Source organism: Rhagoletis pomonella, unplaced genomic scaffold (assembly GCF_013731165.1).
Source record: "Rhagoletis pomonella isolate Grant_MI unplaced genomic scaffold, Rhpom_1.0 Rhpom_scaffold_00009, whole genome shotgun sequence".
NCBI lineage: Eukaryota > Metazoa > Arthropoda > Insecta > Diptera > Tephritidae > Rhagoletis > Rhagoletis pomonella.
Window position 1 is genome coordinate 1,761,156 of NW_023458563.1, and position 26,666 is coordinate 1,787,821.

At 39.2% G+C, this 26,666-nt stretch overlaps 1 protein-coding gene across 11 annotated transcripts in view; it reads right to left on the reverse strand.

Annotated features, from left to right (window-relative positions):
• Positions 1-26,666, reverse strand: part of LOC118745543 (transcriptional activator protein Pur-beta-A-like) — a 180,909-nt gene that overhangs the window by 143,022 nt on the left and 11,221 nt on the right. For 5 of the 11 annotated variants that reach the window (XR_004993639.1, XM_036479002.1, XM_036479000.1 and 2 more), the window contains exon 1: positions 17,948-18,707. Coding sequence is in view for 9 of the 11 variants with exons in the window: in XM_036479002.1 (XP_036334895.1) it covers positions 17,948-17,990 (43 nt within the window). In the remaining 2 variants the exon portion in view is untranslated. Of the gene's footprint in view, positions 1-17,947; positions 18,710-18,928; positions 19,375-26,666 lie in introns of those variants that run through there. The other 6 variants (XM_036478994.1, XM_036478993.1, XM_036478995.1 and 3 more) reach the window with 4 other exon arrangements.

Here is a 26,666-nt window from a genome sequence, read left to right on the forward strand (position 1 = left end):
GTGGAAAACTCCATTTTTTAAGTCAATGGTGCTGAAGATTGTTGCGTCTTGCAGATGATCCAACTGATCATCTATGAGGGGAAGTGGAAAGTGATCTTTAACTATTACCTTATTTATTCGCCTGAAATCAATGCATAGTCGTGGTGAACCATCGCGTTTTTTCACTAAGACCACTGGGCTGCTAAACTCTGAGTGCGAAATTTCAATAATGCCGTCGTTTAGCCACTCGTCTATCTGTGTCTCTACAATATTTGCTTCAGAGAATGGCAGTCGACATGGTCTTGAAAATATTGGAGTCTCATCACTTAATACTATACGCATTTCAACATTCGTTGTTTTATACTTCGATGGTTTATATTTCGCAACCAAAACATACACTTTTTGCTTTGCATCTTTACTAGCGCTGATATCAATGTCGAGCTCAGGTTTATCTACGATCGCACCGACCTTCATTAAAGAAACTTCGGCACCCACGTCCTCATCACTATGCAAACATCTGATTTGAACACCGTTGCGATTGATGGTAATTTCCGCTTTCAAACATAATTCTTCCCCAAGAATCACTTTAATGTCCATGCACCTCGAGGGTACCACGTAAAATCTTAAATCAAGTATGTTTTTGTCTATTTCTATTTCTTGATTAACATATCCGCATGGTTTTATTTTATTATCATTCGAATTTCCACCAAATCCGACTAGTCACTTTACATTCGTGTAGTTTAGGGCATTTTAAATCATTGTAAACGTCTTGTGTAATTATGTTAAATTTGCTGCCTATATCGAACAAAGCTGTATATGTTTTACTACCGATTGTTACTTCTTTGCTAGTTAAGTCGTGTATAACGAACAACTGACGCGTATTTGAGTTTGCGGGACTTTTCTTTGTATCGCTGCATTCTTTGGAAATATGTCAGAATCGATTACATTTGAAGCACTTTCTACCATTTTCTTTATCTATGCAATTAGCCGACAAATGAGCCTTCGCACCGCAATTTAAACAACTTATTTCTTTTCTTTCGCCTTTTTTAGAGTTATTTTTCACTGTTGTCTTCAACTCTTTTTTCGAATAGTTTGCGCGCATCGCTTCGTAGCACTTTAGTTTTTCATTAAAATCGTGCAAATTCTTTGCACCATACAAAATTGATTTATTTACACAAATGTCATTAATTCCGTCGATTACGTATTGAATAAGCGCATCTTGTTTAATTTCACCGCGACTCGCAATTTCTTTCATATTGTAAAAATACTCTTTTAAGCTTTCACCTTCTTTCATTCTTCTATCGCATAGTTGCTTGTCCAACTGCGCGCTGTTGTTTGTGGATTTGAATTCGCACAGAATCGCACTTTTTAAGCTGCCCCATGAGTTAAGTCCTCTTTCACTAAATACAAAAAGTTTTGCTACTCCTCTTAGGGCTCGTTTCGCGAAAACCAACTTTTGGAAACTATTCCAGTTCATTAACGTACTTTGTTCTTCGAATTCTTGCACCCAAATTTCTATCGGCATTTCATTCGAGCCATCAAAAATTCTGATTGAGTCTTCAATATCCCGAAACGTCATCGCAAATTTTGGCATTTCTTGTGATTCGCGCATATCACCGTAGCTTTTATTCATGTTGACACTTTTTGTTCCGCTTTCGTCGTAGGTACACGTTTTTCGCCGCACCTTTTTGGCTCCGCGCAATGTTCTACTCCTTTGTTCCTTTCGCCGTTGTCATCTTCAACTCTGCATTCGCCCTCACCGTCGCATTCGTCGTATTCATCATCATCTTCGTCGTCTTCGTCGTTTTTACGTTCGGTAAATAGATGATTGTGTCGCAAATTCCTGAAGATGTGTAAGTGAACATCGGCTACGTTATAATCGATGCCCATAGAGTTACAAATAATCACTAAGTCGAGGTCGCTCAGCACATCACTATCGTATTTTCTCTTGTCTCCATATTCTTTGCCGTGCCTTGAAATTCACGAAGTCGTTGACGATTATTTCGGTCACCTTCCGTGTGAAAAATGTATTTGTGCATAGCTACTATGCTAGATTGGCTGCCATGGCGCAGACTGCTACGCATGAAGTCGTTTAAACAGGCCATTTTAAGCAAACTCTCACGATGTAGCTAAGCGAAATGTTGGCGAATTGATCGATGTTATACTTCTTCGTTATTGTACTATCTCGCGTCTCGAAATTTTGTCTTTTTATATTGACGAAACTTTTGGTTGAGCCCCCAAAATATGTGGTGAATCGGTTATCCAATTAGAATAAGGTATAGAACGCGGCTTAATTCAGATGAATTCACGTTTATTTAGAACCTTTTGAGTAAATGATAAATAGTTTTGATTGACAATGAATTTAATTTAATTAGAAAAAAGAGCACAGCTTGTCCCTCGAAAAATGTGATTGAAATTTACGACAAATCTATTAGCTTTACGTCTTCGTGTGCACGTCTTACTGAGCCAAAAAACCGTAAACCCGTATTTTAAAGCCGCTACCGTGGACCGTTTTTCTTGCCAAGGGCAGAGTAGTATGTCGTTTGTAGTTTGTGGTTTGTGGAACCTTTGTTTGGGGGTTGCCAACTTCCCACTTGTATACCAATGAGAGCCACTGCACACGCATACTTGAGCAAAAAGGCACACTCTCCCAAACGTACGCAACATACACTCTTCGTCATTTGAATAGCTCAGCCTTTTAATTCTTAGTGTTTACATTTTTCCTTTTGTTTATTTAATATTCATTATATCCGATTTATTACTATACAGATTTAACAACAAAGGGGTACAATTAAGTGCAAATTTCAAGTGTATGTAAAATAGCGTTGGTTTTTGACATTTTTTTTTTGGTGAGGGTGCTGCGCATTTTCTTTCATACAAAATATGTTCCACAAAATTTTATATGGAATAAAATGCGCAGCACCGTCAATTAAAAAAAAATTAAAAAATCAGGGCTATTATACAGTCACTTGAAACTTGCACTTTATTATACTATAGTTGAATGGGCTAAAACACTGCATATCAGAAATTTTTGTAAAAATATTATTAACTTATTCACTGCAGGTCATTAGAAAGGCATACTCCTTTGTTGACATTTTTTTAAAAATTGTAAAATTGCATTTACCCGTAGAATATGCTATATTTTTACAAAAAATTCATATCAAATAAACAAAAGGAAACTGTAAATGCTAAGGATTAAAACGGTGCGCAATTCAAATGACGAGGAGTGTATATGAGCAGATGTGATCACTACAACAAGTAAACGCGAGCTGAAAGTGTAATTGTGGTAGTGTGCCAATTACGTCCCAGCAAGAACAGTGACGGTCACTTTCCTAGTGACGTGACCGTCACGCGTGCCCGCTAAGTTCGGCATGTTTTGCTATCTCATTCTTAATAGTGAATCGAAAATGCTCCCAGAAGTTTTGTGTGCGTGTGATTTTTTAAACCAAATAGTGCTTGCTCATATGTGAAAATATTAGCTTGACTACTTACTCATATGTGAAAAATAGCTTGCGCGAAAAAACAATAGATCCAATCATAAATTATTACAGGTAGGTTAGTAACACCATAAAATTTGCGTTTGCCTTGGAGTTTCGGTCACGTTGGTTTTGCTGGGGATTTTGCCTTCACTTCGTTACGCTCTCGCATGTATACGAACGCAATGCTTACGATCTTTAAGCAGGCGCTCACTCTCTGTCCATGCTTTTATATGAGCAAATTTGGACATCTCTATCACTGTTGCCAACTCTGTGCCTTTCGCAACAAATTTAGTGCCTTTAGGGAATTCAAACGCGATTTTTTATTTGTTTGGAGCTTGGTTCGCTCTTTGGTGGTCTTTTTTAGACAATTTTATAATGAAAACGGTTTATTTTGTTCATTCATTTATTCATTCCAAACGTACGGAAAACTTTTTCCGTTATTTATTCGAACGTTCTGGATAATATGCTTCCAGATAATCCAAACGTATTATTTTCACACAGTCTCTATCACGGAATTCATAGAATATTCTGGTAATTAGCTGGGTGTGCGCATAAGTACAAAAGTAAACAATTGCATGAAAATAAAGCCGCTAAAGAAACCAAATAAAGTTTCAAAAATTTTTTTACGAATAAAAAAAAGCCTTCGTGCAAATTAAATTAATTAACTGTGTATAGTGAAAATATTTACAAAAGACATTGCGTGATTACTTAAAATATTTGCACATACAACTTTATATGCAAAAATACCATTAAACACAGCAACACACATTTGGTGTTTTTTTTTGAAAAATTGCGCTATTTTCAGAATTTTAGTGCTTTTTTAAATAAAAAACTTGGTAATACTGATCACTAGCTGACCGCCATCGATCGCCCTTTGCTGGGTTCGGACCTCGAAAATGGGAATAAACATCAAATTTTGTAGTAGATTTACATTTCTTATTTTTATAAAAAAAACATTAATTTCTCCTCATATCATAGTATTCTGGGACTACAAGGGTCGATTTCTGTCGACTAGAAGATCGACTAGCACTTACATTTTACGGTTGAGTTGTCATTTACACGGATGGATTTTGGTTGGACTACAAAAATCTACTAGAAAACCCTGCAAAGGTAGCTTAATCCAGCAAGTAATTATCATTAAAGTTAAAATGTCTTAGTTAAAATTAATAAGAAGTAATTTCTTTCTTTCTTTACAAGGATAACTGTTACATCGGTGGGGAACGACGCAATTACAAAACTTTAGACAGATCAATCTTTTTCGATCGGCATCAAATCGGGTGATTGTGAGGGCCTATTCACGATGGCAATGTTGTTTTCCTCTTTTCAGTCACTTGCGTACACGTATTTTTTTATGAAAAAGATTGATCTCTCGAACATTTTGGACGGAATTCAAGTGTATTTGCAAATGTTACAGCACATTAATGTAACAATCGTGTCGATAAGAAAATAAAATATCCGTTTTAGTTTGCTATCAATAAACCCAGATCCTTTCCAGTTGAAGAGTATATTTTTGTGGACTTTTGACAAAATAACCTCTGCGCTTTCTGCAGGTTGGAATTTTAGAGTAAATTATAAAGAACTTCCATTTAAAAATTTTACATTTTCAATTAAATTCCATTAAGATATCATCTTGAACGACTCCTATTTATGACTAAACATAACTCGTACTCAATGAATTTCTGCTTTGAAAAGAAAATGACCTCACTCAAGAGAAGTTGTTTTGTCAAAAGTCCACAGATTTGTTAATGCAACAAAACGGAGCAGATTTTCATTTGAGCGGAGTAGAGGAGTAGGTTTCAATTTATTTCGAAAAAACGGAACAATTCTACTCCACTCCTATCGGAGTAAAGTGCGATATATGTGTATATGAGGCAAATTTACACTCTTTTTTAGTGCACAAAGTCAGTATTACCGCAGCCGTTCCACAGATACAGTAATAAACCTTTTTGAGAACTCCTCGGAGGTAAAATATAATCAGGGTTGATACTGAGAAGGAGCATGAATTTTGCTGATTCAGAGTTGTATAAAAAATTACTGTGGTATGAAAGGGAGCAACAACCGAAACTAATTACAAAAGTGTAAAAAATTGGCAAATAATTTTCTATTATTATAGATACTAATACAGAGTATCATAGGTCAGTGTTTAACTTGTTATATTACACCGTAAATGGTAATGGGGGCATTCCGCTCCGCAACAGTCGTATTTTGATATTCTGAGTTACGATCGAATCGAAAGAAGAGGAAGAGCGAAAACATCTTCGAAATAAGCTGTTTGCATAGGAATGTGTGAAATCGAAACAAAACAAAAGAAATATTCGCCACCAAACGATAGCAGCTTACGAAGTTAAAATTTTTAAATATTTTAAAATAACTAAATATAGGTATGTGTTGGTGTTGGTTGATTTTTCCGACAGGGTCGTTCGAAAAATGACACTGAAGATGGCACAATACCGAAACCGGTTTGTCTGCAAACCAAACTTGACAAGGGATGACGAAAATTCGTTCCAAAATAAATCAAATATAGGTATCTTACATCACTGAAATTTAAAAATAAAATTTCGTTTGTTCTTAATTTAAGTGGAAACATTATTATAAGAATGAAATCAATAGCCGCGGCGCTATTGCTTGAAGAGGAGAACCAGATTACTGATGCGAAAGTTGAAAGGCGGAGACTTAGGGATATGTTTGATCCTTTTCAGATGAGTGAAGAATCATAAAAAAATGCATCGCTCACCGCTCAAAGGCATTGAAATATAAACGTTGATCGAGCACTCTACAACATTTGCATTTACTACAGAGCGGAAGATTTGAACGCAAATGAATTCGATTTTGAAATCCGTCAGGAGGAGGGGAACAACAGAGCTTATCCTTCCATAGCAAATTGAATTCGAGACAGCATACGCACCTCTTTTTAAAGTTAGTAAAAATGAGTACAATAATAAAGACAAATTTATGATGACTTTAACAAACATGCACAGTATATTTTACTTATTTTTTTATAAAATTTTATTATTTAAACCCACGAAAATAACAATCGAAACGTTCTCCGTCAACAAATTTGCAACTTGGAAAAACGGAACTACGATCGAAATGTAGAATAGGTATAACGTAGATTTCGAAGATTGATCGAAACAAAACGGAACGCAGGATACAAAAGTTTCCAAATGGAGAAAATTTCGATTCGAGTGGAAATGCAGAATAAGAATAAATGAACTGCTAAATGCTGAAAACGCTAGTACTTAAACCAACATTCCATAATAATGCAGTTCTGGTTCACATTCTCTGACGTTTCTCCGAGTGGCAAAAGAGCAGGTAATTTTTAAACAAACGCTTTACTTATAATTTTAATAGATAATTTCTAATATTCAGATATCCAGCTTGTAGCCAAACGCAGTGGCATGTGAGGCTCACTAAAATCGACTCATCATGTTGGAGCAGTTGCGGGTAATGAACGTGCTGGCTGAACTTGCAAAGCAAGTGCAATTTCTATTGTATATGTGAAATTCTATACTTTGATGTTAAATATTTTTGGGGAGCTCCGGGTAATGGTGCTCATACTTGCGTGTGCTTAATGAACTGTCTGGGCGGATGCGCTGGCAGGCATTGGAGTTTCTGTAACTATACCAACCTTAGAAGTTTACTTCATAAATTCACGAAATGACACAAAATTAACGTTTTTCATAAAAATATAATCTTACAATGGATACTTTTTTCATTTTAAACTTACATTTAAGAAAACTCCATTCAGTGCTCTAATTACGATTTGTTTTTTCCAGTTTATAGAAACACAAGCGTTAATTGTGTACTTGATATTGCTCTTAATTAAGCATTGATATTATACTTAACCTACATTTTGTTCATAAATAACACAATTATATATGTTTTTTTTTCGAAATGAACTTTTTCTAATCATTAGGCGAACAGTAAATGTTGCCGTGCGCGCAAAATGAAAACGCTGCACACAACCCAAAAGTACTCCTCGGGGACCAATTGGTGAAAAACCGAGAAAAGGTTTATTACTGTATATACCTCTGCTCTTGATCATGAGCAAAGGATTCGATGTCCCCCATCCCGGTGCTAGTAATGATTCCTTCATTTGGAGTGCTAGCGAGTTTCGAACTCATCTATCATTATTATTTATTAACAAATTAATACGTTAATATTATTGAGCGAGCATTAGCTTCCAAGACTATCAGCTCTAAATAATAAACTCTTTGTGTATCACTTAAAAAATCGCACCAGTGGCACCAGTGTCGGTAGTATCACCAGTGTCGCCAGGGTCACCAGTGTCGCAAGTGTCACCAGTGTCGCCAGGGTCATTTTACATAGAAAAGCGCCGCATACAAAATCGGCGACACTGGCAACACTGGCGAAACTGGTGATACTAGCGACACTGGTAACACTAGCGACACTAGTACACTGGTGACACTGGTACACTGGCGACACTGGTACACTGGCGACACTGGTTAAACTGGTGACACTGGTACACTGGTAAACTGGCGGCACTGGCAAAATGTGAATAGACACTCCCATTTATATTTGCTTTCGTAGGCGTTTTAAGAAGTCAAATCCAGATGTTTTTAAGATATTGGTTCCTGATTTCAACTAGGTTATAACAATCTTGGAATATGTGTCTTAAAGAGAACGTATCTCCACAGAGTGCACAGGATGGAGATGTTGTGAGTGTCCTGGGTATGGCCAAGGCGCAAACGGGAGTAGTTCTTAATCTGCGATTTCGCGATGTCGGTAGGGTATATTTTACGTCTTTGTTGATGGGTGTGTACCATCACCACGGTTATACTGAAGCCATTCGATCTTCGCTTTTGCATGAAGGTATCGCTTGATTGCTGCACAAATGTCTTTCTTCTCACACGTTCATCTTTTGTTACCGGTAGAGTGAAAACAGATTTTGCTGCGCCATCAGCCATTTCATTGCCGTAAATTCCTATGTGACTAGGTATCCAGAGCAAGCGTATAGAAGATCCCCTATCGAGAGTAACAGGTCTATTCTGCACGTTACCGAAGATTTTGTAACCGGAAAATTTTATTACCAAAAAATGTTACCATTTCTTGTCACCGCGATTCTAGGAACGTTGGTAATGCAGTTAAAATATTCAGCAATTCAGCTATGAAGAATTGTGCAAATTCTGGCATTGCATATTTCACGGGGCAATACTTTGTTACCAGCTTATGAGATGGTAACAAAATTTACCGGTTACAAGAATACACAGAATGCGAAAAGGGTTTAAAAATTGACAGGAACTTTATTTACCGGTTCTCTTCTTCTTCTTTTTTGGCGCTGTAACCGCCTAAGCGATTTTGGCCGAGTTCAGCAAAGCACGCCAGTCGTTTCTCCTCTGTGCCAACTGACGCCAATTGGAAACGCCAAGTGAAGCCAAGTCCTTCTCCACCTGATCTTTCCATCGCAGTGGGGGCCTCCCTCTTCCTCTGCTACCACCAGCGGGTTCCGAGTTGAATACTTTCAGAGCTGGAGCGTCGGTGTCCATTCGAACGACATGGCCAAGCCAGCGGAGCCGCTGTATTTTAATTCGCTGCACTATGTCTATGTCGTTGTAAAGCTCATACAGCTCATCGTTCCATCGTCTGCGGTACTCGCCGTCGCCAACGCGTAAAGGACCGTAAATCTTCCGCAAAATCTTTCTCTCAAACACCCCAAGAGCCGCCTCATCGGATGTTGTCATTGTCCATGCTTCTGCGCCATATACCAGCACGGGCATGATGAGTGACTTATAGAGCGTGGTTTTCGTACGTCGAGAGAGGACTTTACTCCTGAATTGCCTACTCAGTCCAAAGTAGCACTTGTTGGCAAGAGTGATTCTACGTTGGATTTCAATGCTGACATTATTATCGGTGTTAATGCTGGTTCCCAAGTAAACGAAATTCTCTACTTTCTCGAAATTGTAACTGTCAACAGTGACGTGGGTGCCAAGGCGCGAATGTGCTGACTGTTTGTTTGATGACAGGAGATACTTCGTCTTGTCCTCGTTTACCACCAGACCCATGCGCTTTGCTTCCCTATCCAACTTGGAAAAGGCAGAACAGACTTCGCGGTTTTTGTTACCGATGATGTCGATGTCATCGGCATAAGCCAGCAATTGCACGCTCTTGTAGTAAATTGTTCCTGAGCGGTTCAGTTCTGCAGCTCTTATTATCTTCTCCAACATCAGATTAAAGAAGTCACATGAAAGGGAGTCGCCCTGTCTGAAACCCCGTTTTGTGGCTAACGGCTCGGAGAGGTCTTTTCCAATTCTGACGGAGCTGGTGGTATTGCTCAACGTCATTTTACACAGCCGTATGAGTTTTGAGGGGATGCCAAATTCAGACATAGCGGCGTATAGGCAACTCCTTTTAGTGCTGTCAAAAGCGGCTTTAAAGTCGACAAATAGGTGGTGAGTGTCGATCCTTTTCTCGCGGGTCTTTTCCAAGATTTGGCGTATTGTGAATACCTGGTCTATGGTGGATTTGCCAGGTCTAAAGCCACACTGATAAGGCCCAATCAGTTCATTGACGGTGGGCTTCAGTCTTTCACACAATACGCTCGATAAGACCTTGTAACCTATGCTTAGAAGGCTGATCCCGCGGTAGTTGGCGCGAATGGCGGGGTCACCTTTCTTGTGGATTGGGCAGAGCACACTTAAATTCCAGTCGTCGGGCATGCGTTCATCTGACCATATTCTGCACAAGAGTTGATGCATGCACCTTATCAACTCCTCGCCGCCGTACTTGAATAGCTCAGCTGGCAGGCTGTCAGCTCCAGCGGCTTTGTTGTTTTTCAGCCGCGTTATTGCTATACGTACCTCGTCATAGTCAGGCGGTGGAACGTCGACTCCGTCATCATCGACTGCGGGCTCGGGTTCTTCTTCTCCACAACTTTCTGTGCTGCTGCCATTTAGTAGGGCGGAAAAGTGTTCCCTCCATAATTTAAGTACGCTCTGGACATCAGTTACTAGGTCGCCATTATTGTTCTTACAGGAGTGCGCCCCGGTCTTTAAACCTTCCGTAAGTCGCCTAACTCTCTGGTAAAATTTTCGGGCATTCCTCCTGTCGGCCAGCATTTCAAGCTCTTCGCACTCACGTATTTCTGCCTCTCTCTTCTTGTTGCGGCAAATACGTCTCGCTTCCCTCTTCAGATCCCTATAGCGGTCCCACATAGCGCGCGTTGCGCCCGATCGCAGCGTGGCCCTGTAGGCGGCATCTTTTTTCTCTGCAGCTTCCTGACACTCCTCATCGTACCAGTTGTTCTTTCGGGCTCGCTGAAATCCGACTACTTCTTCGGCGGCGGTACTTAATGAGCGGGAAATGTGGTTCCACTGCTCGCATATGTCGGTTTGTTGAAGAGTGCTCTCTGAGAGCAGGTGTGAGAGTCGAGTAGCGAAAGCGCTGGCTGTCTGTTGTGATTGCAGCTTTTCGACGTTAAGCTTTCCTTGCATATTTGGGCGCACATTTTTTGCTGCACATAGGCGGGTGCGTATCTTGGCTGCAACAAGATAGTGGTCCGAGTCGATGTTTGGGCCTCGGAGTGTGCGTACGTCTAAAACACTGGAAGCGTGCCTTCCGTCTATCACAACATGATCGATTTGGTTTCTCGTTTTTCGATCCGGAGACAGCCAGGTAGCTTGATGGATCTTTTTATGCTTGAACCTAGTACTGCATACTACCATGTTTCGGGCCCCGGCGAAGTCGATCAGCCTCAATCCGTTGTCGGACGTTTCGTCGTGGAGGCTGAATTTTCCGACGGTGGTTCCAAAGATCCCTTCTTTGCCCACCCTGGCATTGAAGTCGCCAAGCACGATTTTGATATCATGACGGGGGCAGCGCTCGTACGTGCGCTCCAAGCGCTCATAGAAGAGATCCTTGGATGCCTCATCCTTCTCTTCCGTCGGGGCATGGGCGCAGATGAGCGAGATGTTGAAGAATCTCGCTTTGATGCGGATTGTGGCTAGACGCTCGTCCACCGGGGTGAACGCCAGTACTCGGCGACGGAGTCTCTCTCCCACCACAAATCCAACTCCGAATTTGCGCTCCTTTACATGGCAGCTGTAGTAGACGTCGCAAGGCCCCAGACATTCTTTGCCTTGCCCCGTCCAACGCATTTCTTGGATGGCGGTGATGTCAGCTTTTGTCCTTACGAGGACATCAACCAGCCGGGCAGAGGCACCTTCCCCATTAAGGGTCCGGACATTCCAGGTGCATGCCCTCAAATCGTAGTCCTTTAAACATTTGCCGTGGTCGTCATCATAAGGGGGGGTCTCATCCGAGGCTTTGCCTTGCTTCTTCACTGGAAGTGGTTTTTACGTGGCGGGTCCCAAGCCCAGCGCACAACCCATTGCTGGGACGGGGGTGGTTTCGCAACCAAATACACGTTTATATAGCGAGCCGCTTGCTCCAAGCAGACACCCGCTTGCAGCCGCACCTACTGGTGAACAGACGCTGCAGACTTCAGTGAGCCCTTAAACCGAATAAGTCAAACTTTTTATTACCAGCGAAGAATAGACCTGTAAGTCTAAGTTTGGTTAATAGTGTTAAGAGTTTGATATGGGATTTTGAATTGCATTTAACACTGATTTGCTGTCCGTGCATATGAGAGTTTTGCAGCCCTTTTCCACCGCCACTGTTATTACGCAGCAGATTGCGACCGATTCTGCAGTAAAAGACGAGGTATCTGATAAAGTCCGTACCCTCAAAGTGTGACCTAAACCTATTTACTACTGCGAAGCTTGCTGGTGGGTTTTCTGTTCTCGACTCATTTGTGAACCACATGTTCCAACCATCAGCTTCATAATGAACTTTGCGCTCTCGGAACAAACATAAAAACACATCAGTAGAAGTAACACCTTTTATTCTAGCCAAACTGATATCACATGACGATTTCATGATCTCCCATGGAGGCTGTTTTGGTTGGTAGTTTTCCTCCGTATAGTAGAAATCTAGGTCTTTGGAAATTTCCAGTATTCGAAGTATAGCAGAGGTAGTTCTTTTCTGTCTTTGTGTGTGGCTACTGTCCAGCGGTAATTATTGGAAAATAAATTTCCTAAGATTTTAAGTTTTTTTTACATTTTTACATTTTGAACATTACTTACATGGTTGTGAAAATCACCCGATTGTTTTCTAAAAATGTGGAAATTTTTACTATTTCTAGAGATATTTTAGCTCAGAATATTTGGTCCAATCCAGACTATCTTTTATTATATCCTTGAAAAATAAATTTGTTTTTGTATTTTTATTCCTTCTACATAGTATGCAGACAGCATCTGCATAAATACAATGATCCGCATAGTTTCTTGATTTTATTATGTTGCTTATTTCGTTGAAGACAATGCTGAAGAGCATTACCGATAATGGGTAACCTTGCGGTACGTCATTATTTAGGGTATACCTATCAGAGAATACGTCTTGTATTTTATAGGAAAGACTAGACGATAGAGAACATTTTGGGACCAATTCCCCACAAACAAAGGCGCTTTACGATGACATGGAGTCCTATCCGGTCAAATGTTTTATCAAAATCTAGTGATAGCATGGAGACGTGATTGCGGGCTGAGAGCTTTTGTCACATAGAAGTCTATGTGCAGGAGGGCGTCTGGACAGCCGTTGTTAGGTCTGAAGACTACTTGGTTAGAGTTGATGAGTAACTGCGACTCAGTGAACCATGCAATGCGATTTGCTATTATCCGTTCTAGCACTTTTGAAAGCAAGAGAGAAAAGAAATAGGACGGTGTCCGTCAGTTGAAAAGGGGAATTTTATTTGCCTTAGGGATAGGAACTACAGTGGCGACTTTCCAGTTTTGTGGTATTATACCGGTATCAAATATAGTGTTATAGATACATATCAATCGAGATTTTCCAAGATGAGACATTTCTTTTAAAATCTTGTAAGAAATTCGGTCGAAGCCAGGTGTTTTTCCTTTCGCTATTGTGAAGCACATTAATAAGATTTTATGGCGTTGGGTTACTTTTGAAATTATACCAAGCTTGCATTTTTTCTCTTCGCAGATTTGAAAGCATTTTATTCCACCAGGGAACATGGGTTTGTGGACGGTGGGATGCCTGTGGAATGCAACAATTTGCTGCTACTCGGATCGCTTTCGCCACATTAGCTGCTTCTTGGTTTGGGGAGTTTGATAGGGGATGAGCTTCCATTTCAAGGTCAACTTGCTTTGTATAGTTACCCAGTGAGTTGAGAAGTGAGTCGGGCTACCATCGTTTAGAACGCATAGGTCACACAGTCTGATAGCATTTTCGATAGTGAGTCTCCTGTGATTGGTGGAGCACAGGTTTGCTGAGTGGTCGGCATCGGAGTTTGTTGAGGCGGAATATTGCTGGTAAAAGCAGTAGCAAATGTGTTTCATTTGAATAAAAGTTAGTAGAGGTTGGTTTAGTGGTAGAATTATTTGTTGACGGTGTACTGGTATTATTTGAATTGTTGTTAGTTAAGGTTGATTTATCCGGAAGTTTGTTGTTTAGTTTATCATTATTGTCTTTTTTTTTGGGTTGGTGATGCAGAAGTATCTTCTGGGACTATGATTTCAGTAGGGTTTTTACTATTTGCGCTTGTGAACGCAACATTTTTCGTGGATGTGGTATTCTTTGTAATGCTGGCGTAAGAGCTAATACGTGGAAGAAGTGGTATGTTGTTTTTGAACTTGCGCCGTGCTTCGCTCATGCTAAATTTTTCTATGGTTTTAACTTTAAGAATTTCCCTGGCTTGAATAAATTTTGGGCAGCTTTTATCTGAAGAGGGGCGTTCTTCTTCGCAGTTAGCACACTGGGTTCGGATACACTTCTCAGGGATGTGTGGTGGAAGGTTGCAGTTGTAGCACGAGGAGTTGCTAGTGCATCTTTTCTGTATATGGCCTAACCTCTGGCAGTTCTTACAACGCATTGGAGTCGGGATATAAGGCTGTACCTTAACTTTGTACAATGCTACATCAACGGAATCAGGAAGGCGATAAAGGTCAAAAGTTAGGACCATTTGCCCGGTGAGGAAAGATTAACCATCCACTTGACGAGTGCATATATAAACACCAGTTACGTGTTGATCCTTCATTTCACTAATTATTTCCTCTTCCGCCACGTATTTTAAGCAGGGTGAGTATATAACAGCTTTTACCGAATTTAAGCTTTCGTGTAGTTTCACGCTACGATTGGAAAACGATTTAGCTTTTAGGAACTTTTCGGCAATTCGTTCGTTGCGGGTTAATACAAGTACATTACCGTCGCGGAGTTAGGAAATTGAATCTATTTCTGTTGAGATAGATTCTATGCTTTTTTTAATAGCGAATCGGCTTAATTGAGATAGAGATTTGTTCTTGTCTGCGGATGATATCCGTATAAATTTCGGGTTGTGTTGTGAAACACATCTTTGCGGGGGTTGCGGAAAACCGTCCTGCTTTGGGTCTCTTTTTTCTTTTTCGAGGACTATCCAGAAAATCTTACAAAGCAGAAAAACGATTCGGAGACCTATCCGGAGACCCCGGGGCCATGGTTACAATGTTAACTTCTATGTGCGGTCACACATGTGTATTCAATGCACAACGACAAGAATGAAAGGCAATGAAGATAGCAAAAGTTGTACGTTTAGCGGGAGTTTAACACACTGCTAAATGCTAGTCGACGTCTGAACGCTTTGATTGATAGCCGGCGACTGACGAACTCATCTAAAACATTAATATTTGCGTGTAGATAAGTATTGGCTGCTAGGTAAAATTTTGTTTAATATTAATATTTTAACCCTACATAAATGCTTTTTACTAGGAGACGAAGGATATATCCCTTGGAGCCGTGGATTTTGACTCTTCACAGAAATCCGGAGGAAGGCTCTGTTGAAATGAGATCCAATGCAGATCATTCAAAGTGCTAAAATTATAAATATGTGTTGCGCATTACATAACATATCGTCTCCATTTTAAAATGCACCCTGTTCAAGATGATTTGGAAGACGTAAATAGTTCAACCACCGAAGAAAGCGAGGTGATATCCTTGCCTCAACTCAATATTTGGCCACTGCGCGAAATAAATAAATAAATGAAAACGCAGTTTTTATAATGTAAAAGCAATAAGAATCATTTTTATTATGAATAACTTTTTGAATGAAAAGAACAAAAAAAATAATTGCAGTCCTTAACAAAGTACATAAATGTTAGTATAGTATGGAAAGGGCGTATCTCATTTGGATTTGGATTTTTTGTTAGTTAAGGCTTTTTTTATTTCAGCGACGATGTGAGGTACGCCCTTTCCATACTATTCTAACGATATGTAGTATGTACATTGTGCATTAGGGTGGTCCAAAAATGTATGGGAGACAAGTAAAATCGGAATTTAGGATTGTTCTACACCGAAAAAAAGTATACCCCTGTTTTTTTATTTTAAAATCAAAATATATTTATAGGTCGCTCAAAGCGCTCAAAGTTTGCCATGTATTTTGTATGGGGAAAAAAATACTTTTCGTAGAAATAGCATAGAATCCATGAAAATCAAAATTTTTCATTCTGAAAACTGCGCTTCTCTTCAGAGGACTTCAGAGAATACGGCCCAATTGTTTATTTAAACATTTTTTCGTTTTAACTATTTTTCTTTTTTCTTTTGTATATTTCTTTTTGTATATTTGATTTTTTTTGGGGATATTTCGGAGACCCTTAAAAAATAGTTAAAACTAAAAAATGTTTAAATAAACAATTGGGCATTATTCTCTGAAGTCTTCTGAAGAGAAGCAGAGTTGTCAAATTTAAAAATTTGGATTTTCATGGATTCTATGCCATGGGAAACTTTAAGCGCTTTGAGCGACCTCTAAAAATATTTTGATTTTAAAATAAAAAAAAAAACAGGGGTATACTTTTTTTCGGTATAGAACAATCCTAGGGGGTGAGAGCATTAAATTTTCGACTTTACTTTTTTTGGACCACCCTATTGTACATACTACCTTTTTCCAAGAATTTCAATCAAGAAAAAAAATTTAAATTTCTTGTAAAATATTGTCCACCTGCAGTACTTTTACACACATTTGCCCCATGCATAGTGTAAATCGGACTGATGTTTTGATATTAGTGTGCATATGTATATACAGTCATTTGAAAAATAATAGCAGCTCAATGTGTTGTTTATTTGTTGTTTTTGACGTGGGTGTAATAATAATGATATTAATAATCATTTCAATAAAAGAAAATAATAAAAAATATTAATTTGCTTAGCAAAAATTTAGTTACTTATATTTTTGATAAGGACTCTCTTCAAATTTCTTGGCGGAAAATTTCTCGAGAAATATCTTAACAATCTCCCTTTTTTTACATTCGTAATAACTACTTTTTACGCGAGAAACAAGTTCCTATTTTAGAAGTTTATTTGAAATAGGAGGAAAGGGAAAAGAGAAAAAAAATCCCCGACATTTGCCTTTTAGAATTGGAAGAAAGAGAAAAAAAAATCCCCGAGAGTTGTCATTCAGAATTGGGGACATTAGTTTCAGGGCAGCAGAATATGTTTTCTCCTGCCTCATATCGTCGTTAACAAGTTTTATTAGCTCTAGTAAAAAGCTCAGAATGAACTTCATATACATGTTTTTCTAAATACATCCTAAATGCAACAAAGTAATTTCATAATGTGAAATTTCACATACACTTTTATGCAATATATTGAATAAATGAGCAATGTGTGCACCTACTGAAACCCGAGTAAAGTCTGCTGAGTTAGGGGCTCTATGTTGCTTATCGATGGACTAAATGTGATCATGTTGAATTTTACAAACCACCACAAACCACCTTTGAATGCATCGCGTAGGTACTACCAGTAGAACGCTTACCACAGTTTTAGAAACGCTTTTCTATAGCGTCAAAAATTATAAAGAAGTTTTTTTTAATTACATGACTCTTTGGATAATAGTATGTGTGAGAGCGTGTGTGAATCGGTAACAAGGTTCGCGAGTAAATTTTTGACTACTATGAGGTGAATAAAATTTCAGTAGCTCATGAGGCTAGTGAAATTTTCGACAAAATCATAGGATATTTTCACAATCGCAAAGATTGTTGATATGTGTAATTTTTCGTTAAACAAAAGCTTAAATTGATGAGTTGCAATCAACGATGGTAGATGTTTTCTTAAAATATTAATTTCACCTCAATTTGTAATATTTTATTCCGCATAAATATGCGGCTATCAAAAATTTACTGCTGTCAAAAAAGATTTCATTTCACACAGCAGATTGGCAAAACTGTCTCACCATAGTAAAAGTATTATTCAACAGCTTTCCCCATAGAACTTTGTCACCGATTCGCACACGCCCTAAATATGTATGTGTATACATAGAGGCAATGCACAGACACAAAAGACTTAACGAAAATTAAATTATTTATCATACGGAAGACTTGATACTAGAAATCAAAAAATCGAAGAGCTGGCGTAATTTGAAGATACAGTGCAGTGAATATTTTAAATTATATGTGTTTAAATCTGCACGTGTTATTGATTATGTAACTTACTTGAGCCAGAAATGCCTTCGTCGCCACTGCCAAGATCGGACATGATATTGTTGCAAAAAATAGTGTAATGTTGGTTTTGGCGATCTTTATATGCTTTCTATATACATATATGTAAATATGTATCTATAATTATTGGTGTGTTGCTTTTTGACGTTAGCTTCAAATAAAATCTCTTTTTCGTTTTTCTTAAATACGAGTTGTTAGTTCGGTTGCAGTAAAACTACTTATTCTCTGTTATCTACGTAACAACTTTTAAACGACCAGCGTCAAATATACCCGTATACGTACCGAAGGTACTCAGATAACGGCAATCTATAACGGGGATTTGGTTACTTCCCTTTCAATATTAATATGCACTTGTTGATCACAAGAAGTAGCTGAAGTTTGGGTTAATTGTCGTTTTATGGTGGTAATTTCTATGATTTTGGGCGTTAGCATAATATAATACGTTGTAAGTATTTTCCAATGGCATAAATTTTTTTTTATTTAGTATAACGGTGAAGTCAATATAATTTATTCAATGTTTACCCCTTTATACTGAAGCTTTTAATGGAACGATCAATAGATTATAACTTTCTTAATTTTGTATCCTCTTTAGTGTATCCAGCATATACTATTCGTATGAATATTTTTCATATTTCTCTCACAGTGCCAACTTTTAACTATCAGATGCTCGAAACTAAAATTTCTTGCTGAAACTTGCGCCACTCTCGCACCACCACTTTCCACCTGTGGATGAAAAAGAAGGAACATCAAAATTGTGGTAATTAAAAGTTGTATGACATATTTAAATATAAAGTAATTGTATCGAACCCTAACCGCCAAACATTTTTTTCAAAATTTTCTTTTTGATGCAGAAATGCGTCTGGATGCTCTAGGAATATTTCTGCATCAAAAGGAAAATTTTTAAAACAGTGTCGCTTACGTTATTTTGGCGGTTAGGGGTCGCTATGTACATTAGATGCCTTATTTTCTCCATACATTTTGCTAAAGTATTTCAGATCCTCCCTCCGGCAGCAGAGTATGAAAATAGGACGCTAAAGACGTAACCAAATGGAAAAACAATTTCATTATTGCAAAAACTGAATGAGCTACTCCGAGGACCGCGATTTATAAGACTGTTTTGCTATAACTTTAGATCCTTATATGAAAACACATTCATTTTACACAAGAAAGAAAAAAAAATATCCAACCTCATGAAGAATAAGCCGCGAAAGCGAATGGCGTACACAGTTGTTTAATGCAACTATCCAAAAAGTTACCCACACGGCCTAAAGTGACAATTTGGTACTATTTTCCACGAATTTTCAAATTTATTTGTTAGGATTTTCCAGATAGTAGTAGTTTTTCCAAAACTAAAATACTTTAAATTGTAGCTAAATACGTTACGTTACGTTTATTTAACTAAATTGAAGGAGCTTCATGTGGTTCGGGAGACGTGTAGTTATGCGGGGTGTGAGGGATGTGTGTGGCTTTGCCGCCATTGGATGTGTGCGCTGCTGTGGAGGTTGCCGTCCTGTGGTGGTAGTGGGTGACGTCGCAATTTTTTTATTTATTTATTTGTTACAGTCTTGCGACTTAAAAGTACAGATAGGTATTTTTAATATATAACAAAGTATGCGTATATGTAAGTTTAAATTTTCAATTACAAAGCTGTTTATGTTTCTAAAACTATCAAATAACCTATATAAATGTATATTGTCTAACTAGTTTGGTAGCTGGCGAGGCCTAGTCTCCAGTCTACCTTTAAATATGTACTATGTGCAGCAGGCGGAAAGACCTTGTTTCCGCTCCGCGTTGCTCACGAGTTGATAGTCACGGTCGGAAAGGCCGAGTCTCCGATCCATGTTCCCGTCGTCATTAATATGCAAACCCTGACGCTGGATTCCGTGATGTGAGGCGGGCGGAAAGGTCTAGTTTCCGCTCCGCGTTATGGTCGGGCTGTTGGGCATAGTCGGAAGCTTTCGTATGCTAGATCATTTGCTGCTTGGTCGGATGGAAAGGCCTGGTTTCCATTCCGTTCCGTGCTCTCCTACCTAATAGCCAGAGTTTTATAGTGATCAAATAGTTGTCTTTTAAAAGCAACAAAGTTTTCACAGTCTTTTACATGTGGCGGTAACTCATTAAAACACTTTAAACCTTTATAAAATATATTTTTTTTGTCTACCTCTGTTCTATAAAGTGGGAGTCTAAAGCAATTGTTTTCCCTGAGTATATATGAATGAGTTTCATTTATATACCGAAGATTGTCGCTCAGATAGTCTGGAAGTTTACCGTTCTTTATGTTGTATACGAATTTCATAGCATGATAGAAAACCTGTTGCTTAACACTCAACCAATTCATATCTGTGATCATCTCCTGTGTAGGTGTATCGTAACGCTTATTTAATATGAACCTCATAGCTCTATTTTGCATTTTTTGCAATTTCTTGATATTTGCGTCGCTTGCTAAGAAGAAGATTGTTGGGCAGTATATAAAATGTGGTTCTACTATAGATCTATAGACCAGGGTTTTATACCTTCTTCTCAGATACTTACAAGATCTTTTCATAAGACCAATTTTTTCGCAATTTTGTTCACTGTATGCTCAACATGCTCATCAAATTTAAGTTTATTATCTATATATATACCCAGGTACTTAATGAGTTTAACTTCCTCAATTTCTTCCTCTTTGATTTTTAAATTGTAACTGGTGGTTCCAAGATTAACTGCTCTAGTGAGGATCATGAACTGTGTCTTTTTTACATTCAACTTAAGTTTATTTAAACACAAACATTTGTACAAAGAATCCAAGTCTTCTTGCATTTTAGTCATCGCAGTCTGTAAGTTTCTGTCACTGATCGTTAACAGTGTATCAGCAGCGAACAGTTTTAACTTACAGTGCTTGAGTGCCATATTTATGTCGTTAATGTAAATATTAAAAAGTTTGCGACCGAGCGGCGCAACACGGGCCCTCGAAGTTCCTCGTCCAATCTCGCGTAGTGCAGGTGTTGTACTTGACTGATGTCACGTTACGGAATATCCTGGTCTGACATACCGTGCAGATTGTAGGAGGAACCAAGAGTTGTTGAAGGCGGCGTGTGGGTGCAGGTGTGGTTGTGTCTGTTGTGTGGTCTGTCGCGGTTGTGGAGTGATCTATTGTGTTGTGGTGTTTGTGTTGAGCTGCTCAGGTGGACTGGAGGTAGCCGTGGAGGCTTCTCTGTTTGAGCAGCAGGGGGCCACAAATGATGTGGTCCACTGGCGATACGTCCGCAGTCCTGAGTAGACTCTGAGGTGACTCCACCCGTCTCAAGCATTTCACTTGACTGAGGTGGAGTTGTGGTGTAGTCGTCTTTGGCATACACAGCAGGTGTAGGTTTCTGGCCCTGGGTTTGACTCGATCCAGCCCTGAGCAGAAGAATGCTTAGCAAATGTAGACCTATGGACGAACAACTTCTGAGATACTTCGGCGACCTAAACCCGGTTAGATCGCCGAAAACACAGCCCTTGATCGGGTAAAACCCGAGTCATTCCGGTACGTACGCACTTAGCGTTTTTAAGTCTGTTGAGTAATTTGTAAAATGTTCACCACTTTGTTGCGCCACTCGTTTGCTTTCGGGGAGCAGAAATCCTCAAATGCTTTAATCACTGCATTCAGTTTCTTGTCATCCGCCTCACTTAGTCCAAAGGTGTTATATTTTTCGAGTGCCTCTTCCCCGATTACGTGCGGTCTTCCTCTTTTTTGTCCAGCCCCGGGGCTTTCATGTTAAGGTCGAGCTTCTGCTTCCATTTCTTCCATTTGTCCTTTGTGTTGCCATCGAATGTCAATGGTGGTGGTGTCTTCATCGAAGTTTCCATTATTTCAGGTTTTTCTTCTCTTGAATCATAGTCGGAACAGTAACTCCACGTGTCTTCACCTGTTGTTTTTTTTGTCTTGCGACTTTCCATCAAACACGTGTTCGAGCAGATTTTTGGAACTCGCTTTGCTTTTATTGCTTAGCCCTCCTGGGTTTCAATACACGCTCTTGTTGCACTGGTTTTCGGCAGGAGTCTATATTAATGCCCGAACCAACGATGCTCAAAAGGGGTACTTGGAATTAAACTACCGGCTACACCATGTTGTTGTAGGTTCAATAAAAAGCGTTAGTGCCAACTGATGCTTACAAGACCAGATCTTTATTAATAATGGCTGAAACAGAACGTGTTCAAGACTAAGCGTTATTCAAATTAATCGCCTAGAGATGAAAGTCGCAATCGTACACATACAGTCATCACAGTAACTTCCTACTCAATAATTTATATAAAAGTTCTTTTCTGACTATGGATTTGGGACCTACTAAAGATTTCATATGTCTATAAAGTTCTGATGGTGAACGATCACCTAGTTCGGCATTTGAAAATAATTGTTCTAACCTCTTCTTTTCGCTAAGAGAAAATCTTTCACATAAATCTTTCTTAATTGTTTCATATTTGTTAATCAAAGGAGGCGGATTGATAACATCAATAATGTTAGAAATTGACTCTCTTTGAAGAACTAAAACATTTTAAAATTTGATATTATCATCATGTATATTGTTAATTTCGAATTGTCCTTCCACAAGGAGAATCCATGCTTCCGGACAATCTTCCCAAAAACTAGGCAATTTAATAGATATTGATAAATTCGCACTCAAGTTACTTTCATTTGGAAAATTATTACGTTGTTTACTTTGCTCGGCACATTACGCTCCTAATCAAAGTAGAGTAATCGTTTCGTCATGCCGAAGCGAATGCATGACGACTCGAGTTCTGTATACTTGCACGCCGTGCATAAGTCACCAGCTAATAAACACTTTCTACACATAACAAATTTTCTGGCCGTTCTTTCGCAACTACGCACTTCCGCAAATATTTCTGCTCCGAAATATTGCATAAACGCTTGTGGTTTAATACAATTTGCACAAATTTTAGAACGAAATCATTCATTTTCAATTATTTTCTATTGAATTGACAAATAAATTTTAATTCCAACACAAAAAAGTAAACAAATGATGATTTCAAAACTGCAAGCGCCTTACAATGTTGGGCGCTTCGATTCATGAAGCTTTTATGATCAGGCGAAAACATGATTTTGAATCGTAATGTACAGAGCTTCATTGAAATACATGTGTTCGGCATAAAAGGTGTATACTTTAGTATACCGAAACGATTACACTACTATGATCAGGAGCTTAATGTGCGGAGTGCCTAATTTATAAATATTCATAAAAGCTGAATGAATAAACGAAAGACTTAAGACACGATTTTTTTTTAAATCTTTTATATTTATGGTAAATGCAGAAAATTAATTAATTTGGTCGATGATGCTTGAAAATAATCAGAAATAGATTCCCAATTTCTTATCAAGGTTGCTCTCGAAGAAAAAGTTTCGATGTTCTAATCGCCTATGCATAAAATGTGGTGATGATACTTACAATTTCCCTCGAGATTAAGAATTTTTGACCTTGAAGAGTTTGGATTAGTGTTTAAGGAGTTAGGTTCCTTGTTGAAAAACATATAAATTGTAAACTCCAATAGTGTCCTTTATTTTTCCGGATATATTCCTTCGTGGTAAAATAGGCTGCAGCTCTCCTTTCAGGAATCGGTCAAAATGGCCGAGCTGTCAGATTCGATAGCCAAGGTTGCCAACGTTATGGATATTAAAGCAGTGCTATCACTGGTAATTCTCTACCGTTTCGTAGGGTTGCATTTGGCAGAGTAGTTGCCACTAGTACTTTCTTTGCGAATACTTTACAGCTCGGCCAACCTGACTATCGATCGCCCCCGATCGGAGTTACAAATGCCTTAGTCACATAACATATGTCCATAAAATCTACGACTTAATGCTACACATAAGTATTGCTTTTCTAGTCAATGGGTTCAGCCTCCTTACGAGCCGACCATCTCCGCATTCTATTTGCCTCAACTACCCCATCATACGGAAGCTGCGTGAGCTGGCAATTTTCTACGTCCCGTATTACGTACGGCGTTCCCGAGGGCTTTGAAAACAACGTAGGGCCCCTTATATTTCGGAGCAAACTTCTTATTCTTCCCTATCGTCATATCAACGTTCCTTATAACGACAAACTCGCTGACTTCGTACCTTTTAGGATCTTTGCCGTGCTTCGAGAAGTAATTTTGGCTATACTCTTGAGCATTTTGGATGGCTTCATTGGCTTCAGCCCTGGTTTTGTCTAGATCGCGGGTGCCGTTCGAATTAAACCTTTCTGCAAAATATTCTGAAAATTCGTCTATGAACTCCCCTCTCTGCTCGACTCCAAAGAGAAGCATACTGGGGGATTTCTTGGCAGTGCTATGGTTGGAGTTGTTAATCGCGTATTCTACTTGTGCAAGCCGGTTCGACCAGTCGGCGTGATCGATAGGGTCGGTAAGCTTTCCTAACATGGCTTTGATTACCCTATTAACTCTTTCCACCTGTCCGTTTGCCTGAGGGGACGCCATCGCTACCTTTATGTGGGCTATATTACGTTTAAGAAGGAATTCTCTGAATTCCTGGGAAGTGAAACATGTGCCGCGGTCTGAAATGATTCTCCTCGGTCGGCTATAGTAGTTTTTTTTTTTTTTTAATTTTTATTTATTTATTGAATCTGCCCTGCCTAAGAGCCTAACAATAGGTTTTCGAATCTTAATCTATTCAATTAATTTACATCCCCTAGTTGGGATGAGTATTTTCTTAACTGGCCCTAAGAAAAGATTACGACTGGGCTGGTAAGTCATTCCTACGTAGTCTTGAGGTCCTGTTGACATGCAATAAAGGTCTTGCTAAATGATTTGGGTGTGATAAAAGCTTCGATACATATTTCGTCTTCCGTTGTTCTATTTCGGTTCGTACTTCTGGTATTCTCAAGTCGCGGTGAATGTTCTCATTTCGCATATACCAAGGTGCTCCGGTGATTGTTCGAAGGATTTTAGATTGCGCACGATGAAGGATTTCGATGTTGCTGCTGCTCGCGTTTCCCCATAACTCACATCCATAGCTCCATATCGGTTTTAAAACTGTATTGCAAATAAGCACTTTATACTCCAGACTCAGGGGTGAGCGAGAGTTAATAAGCCAGTGGAGAGAATTAGCCTTCAGCTTGAGATGAGTCCTTTTAGCCACTATGTGGTTTCGCCCAGTAAGTCGCCTGTCCAGGTGAACCCCTACGTAAGTGACATGATTGCTTTGTGGTATTTGTACGTTGTTTAAAGTCAAGAGCGGACAGTTACTCTTATTCAGTGTAAATGTAACTTGCTTACATTTTGGCTCGTTAACCTTTATTCGCCAGTTTGCGAGCCAATTGGCAACAGCTTCCATATGATTGCCTAGGAGCACAGTTGCTTGTAGAGGACACTTGGAGCGACTGATTATGGCAGTGTCATCGGCAAAAGTGGACATTATCAGGCGGTCGTTTGTAGGAATATCCGCGGTGTATAAGACATACAACATCGGGCCAAGGACACTGCCTTGTGGCACTCCAGCTTCGATTGCATGGGCTTCAGAAATGGTGGTGTTACATCGAACTGCAAACTTTCGATTATAAAGGTATGACTTAAGCAGTTTGTGTGTGCTTTGTGGGAGTAGCATATGTATTTTATACATAAGACCATCTAGCCAGACGCGGTCAAATGCCTGGGCGACGTCAAGAAATATTGCAGCGCAATATTCCCTCTTTTCAAACGCTGTTCGGATTTCGGTTGTTGTGCCTTTTACCTGCTCGATTGTTCCATGTTTTTCCCTGAAGCCAAATTGGTGAAGTGGTTTTATATTGCGGGCTTGCAGATGTGGGGAGATGCGCAGCATAAGAATTTTTTCGAATAATTTCGACATACACGGTAGCAGGCTGATGGGCCTATATGAAGATGGCTGCGTTTTGTCATTTCCGGGCTGTGGTATCATCACAATAGTCGACTTTTCCATTGGTGAGGGAAATGACAATGTTTAGTGATTGCGTTAAATAGCATACAGATGCAAAGTACAATTTGGTAGCTCAATAATCATTTTTGGGGTTATTAAGTCGTGCCCTGGGGCCTTATTTGGTTGCAGTTGATCCTTAATTACTTTTGAAATTTCTTCAGGTACAAATTTCAGCGGCTCAAATTTTGACACATTGGGTACGGGTGGAAGTTGAAAATTATTAGTTGCGGGGTTTGGCCTAAAAACATTTTTTAGATGAGAAGCAAAGGTGTTTGCTTTTTCTGCGTCACTCCGAGCCCATTTGCCATTGTGGTCCCGTACTGGCATTTCAGTCTCTATTGGCGCATTTAGCTTGTGGTGTGCTTTCCATAACGAGTGCTTTGTGCTAGTCGGTGAGAGCTTTTGGATGTACCGGTACTGTGCGTACTGTTCCTCGTTCTTGAGGGCTCTCGTCAGTGCATGTGTGGCCGCCTTGAGCAGTTGTTTTGATGCTGGTGATCTATGAGTCTGCCATATCCGTCGTAGGCGTCGTTTTTCCAAGACAAGCATTTCAATTTTCCTATTGGTTAAATTATATTTTTTATTTTGCACATAACCTTTCTGGGGTGTGGAAATGCTAGCGGCTGCTCTAAGTGTAGATTCAAGAGCGGCTATGGAGTTTTCAATATCGGTCGGCGTATCTAAATTTGGATCGAGGTCTATATGCGCACTGATATATTTTGTATACTTTAACCAATTTGTAGCCCTTGTCGTGAGCATATAGGGTGACTCTTTTTCTTGCGGCTGACAAGGTGAAAAGTACAG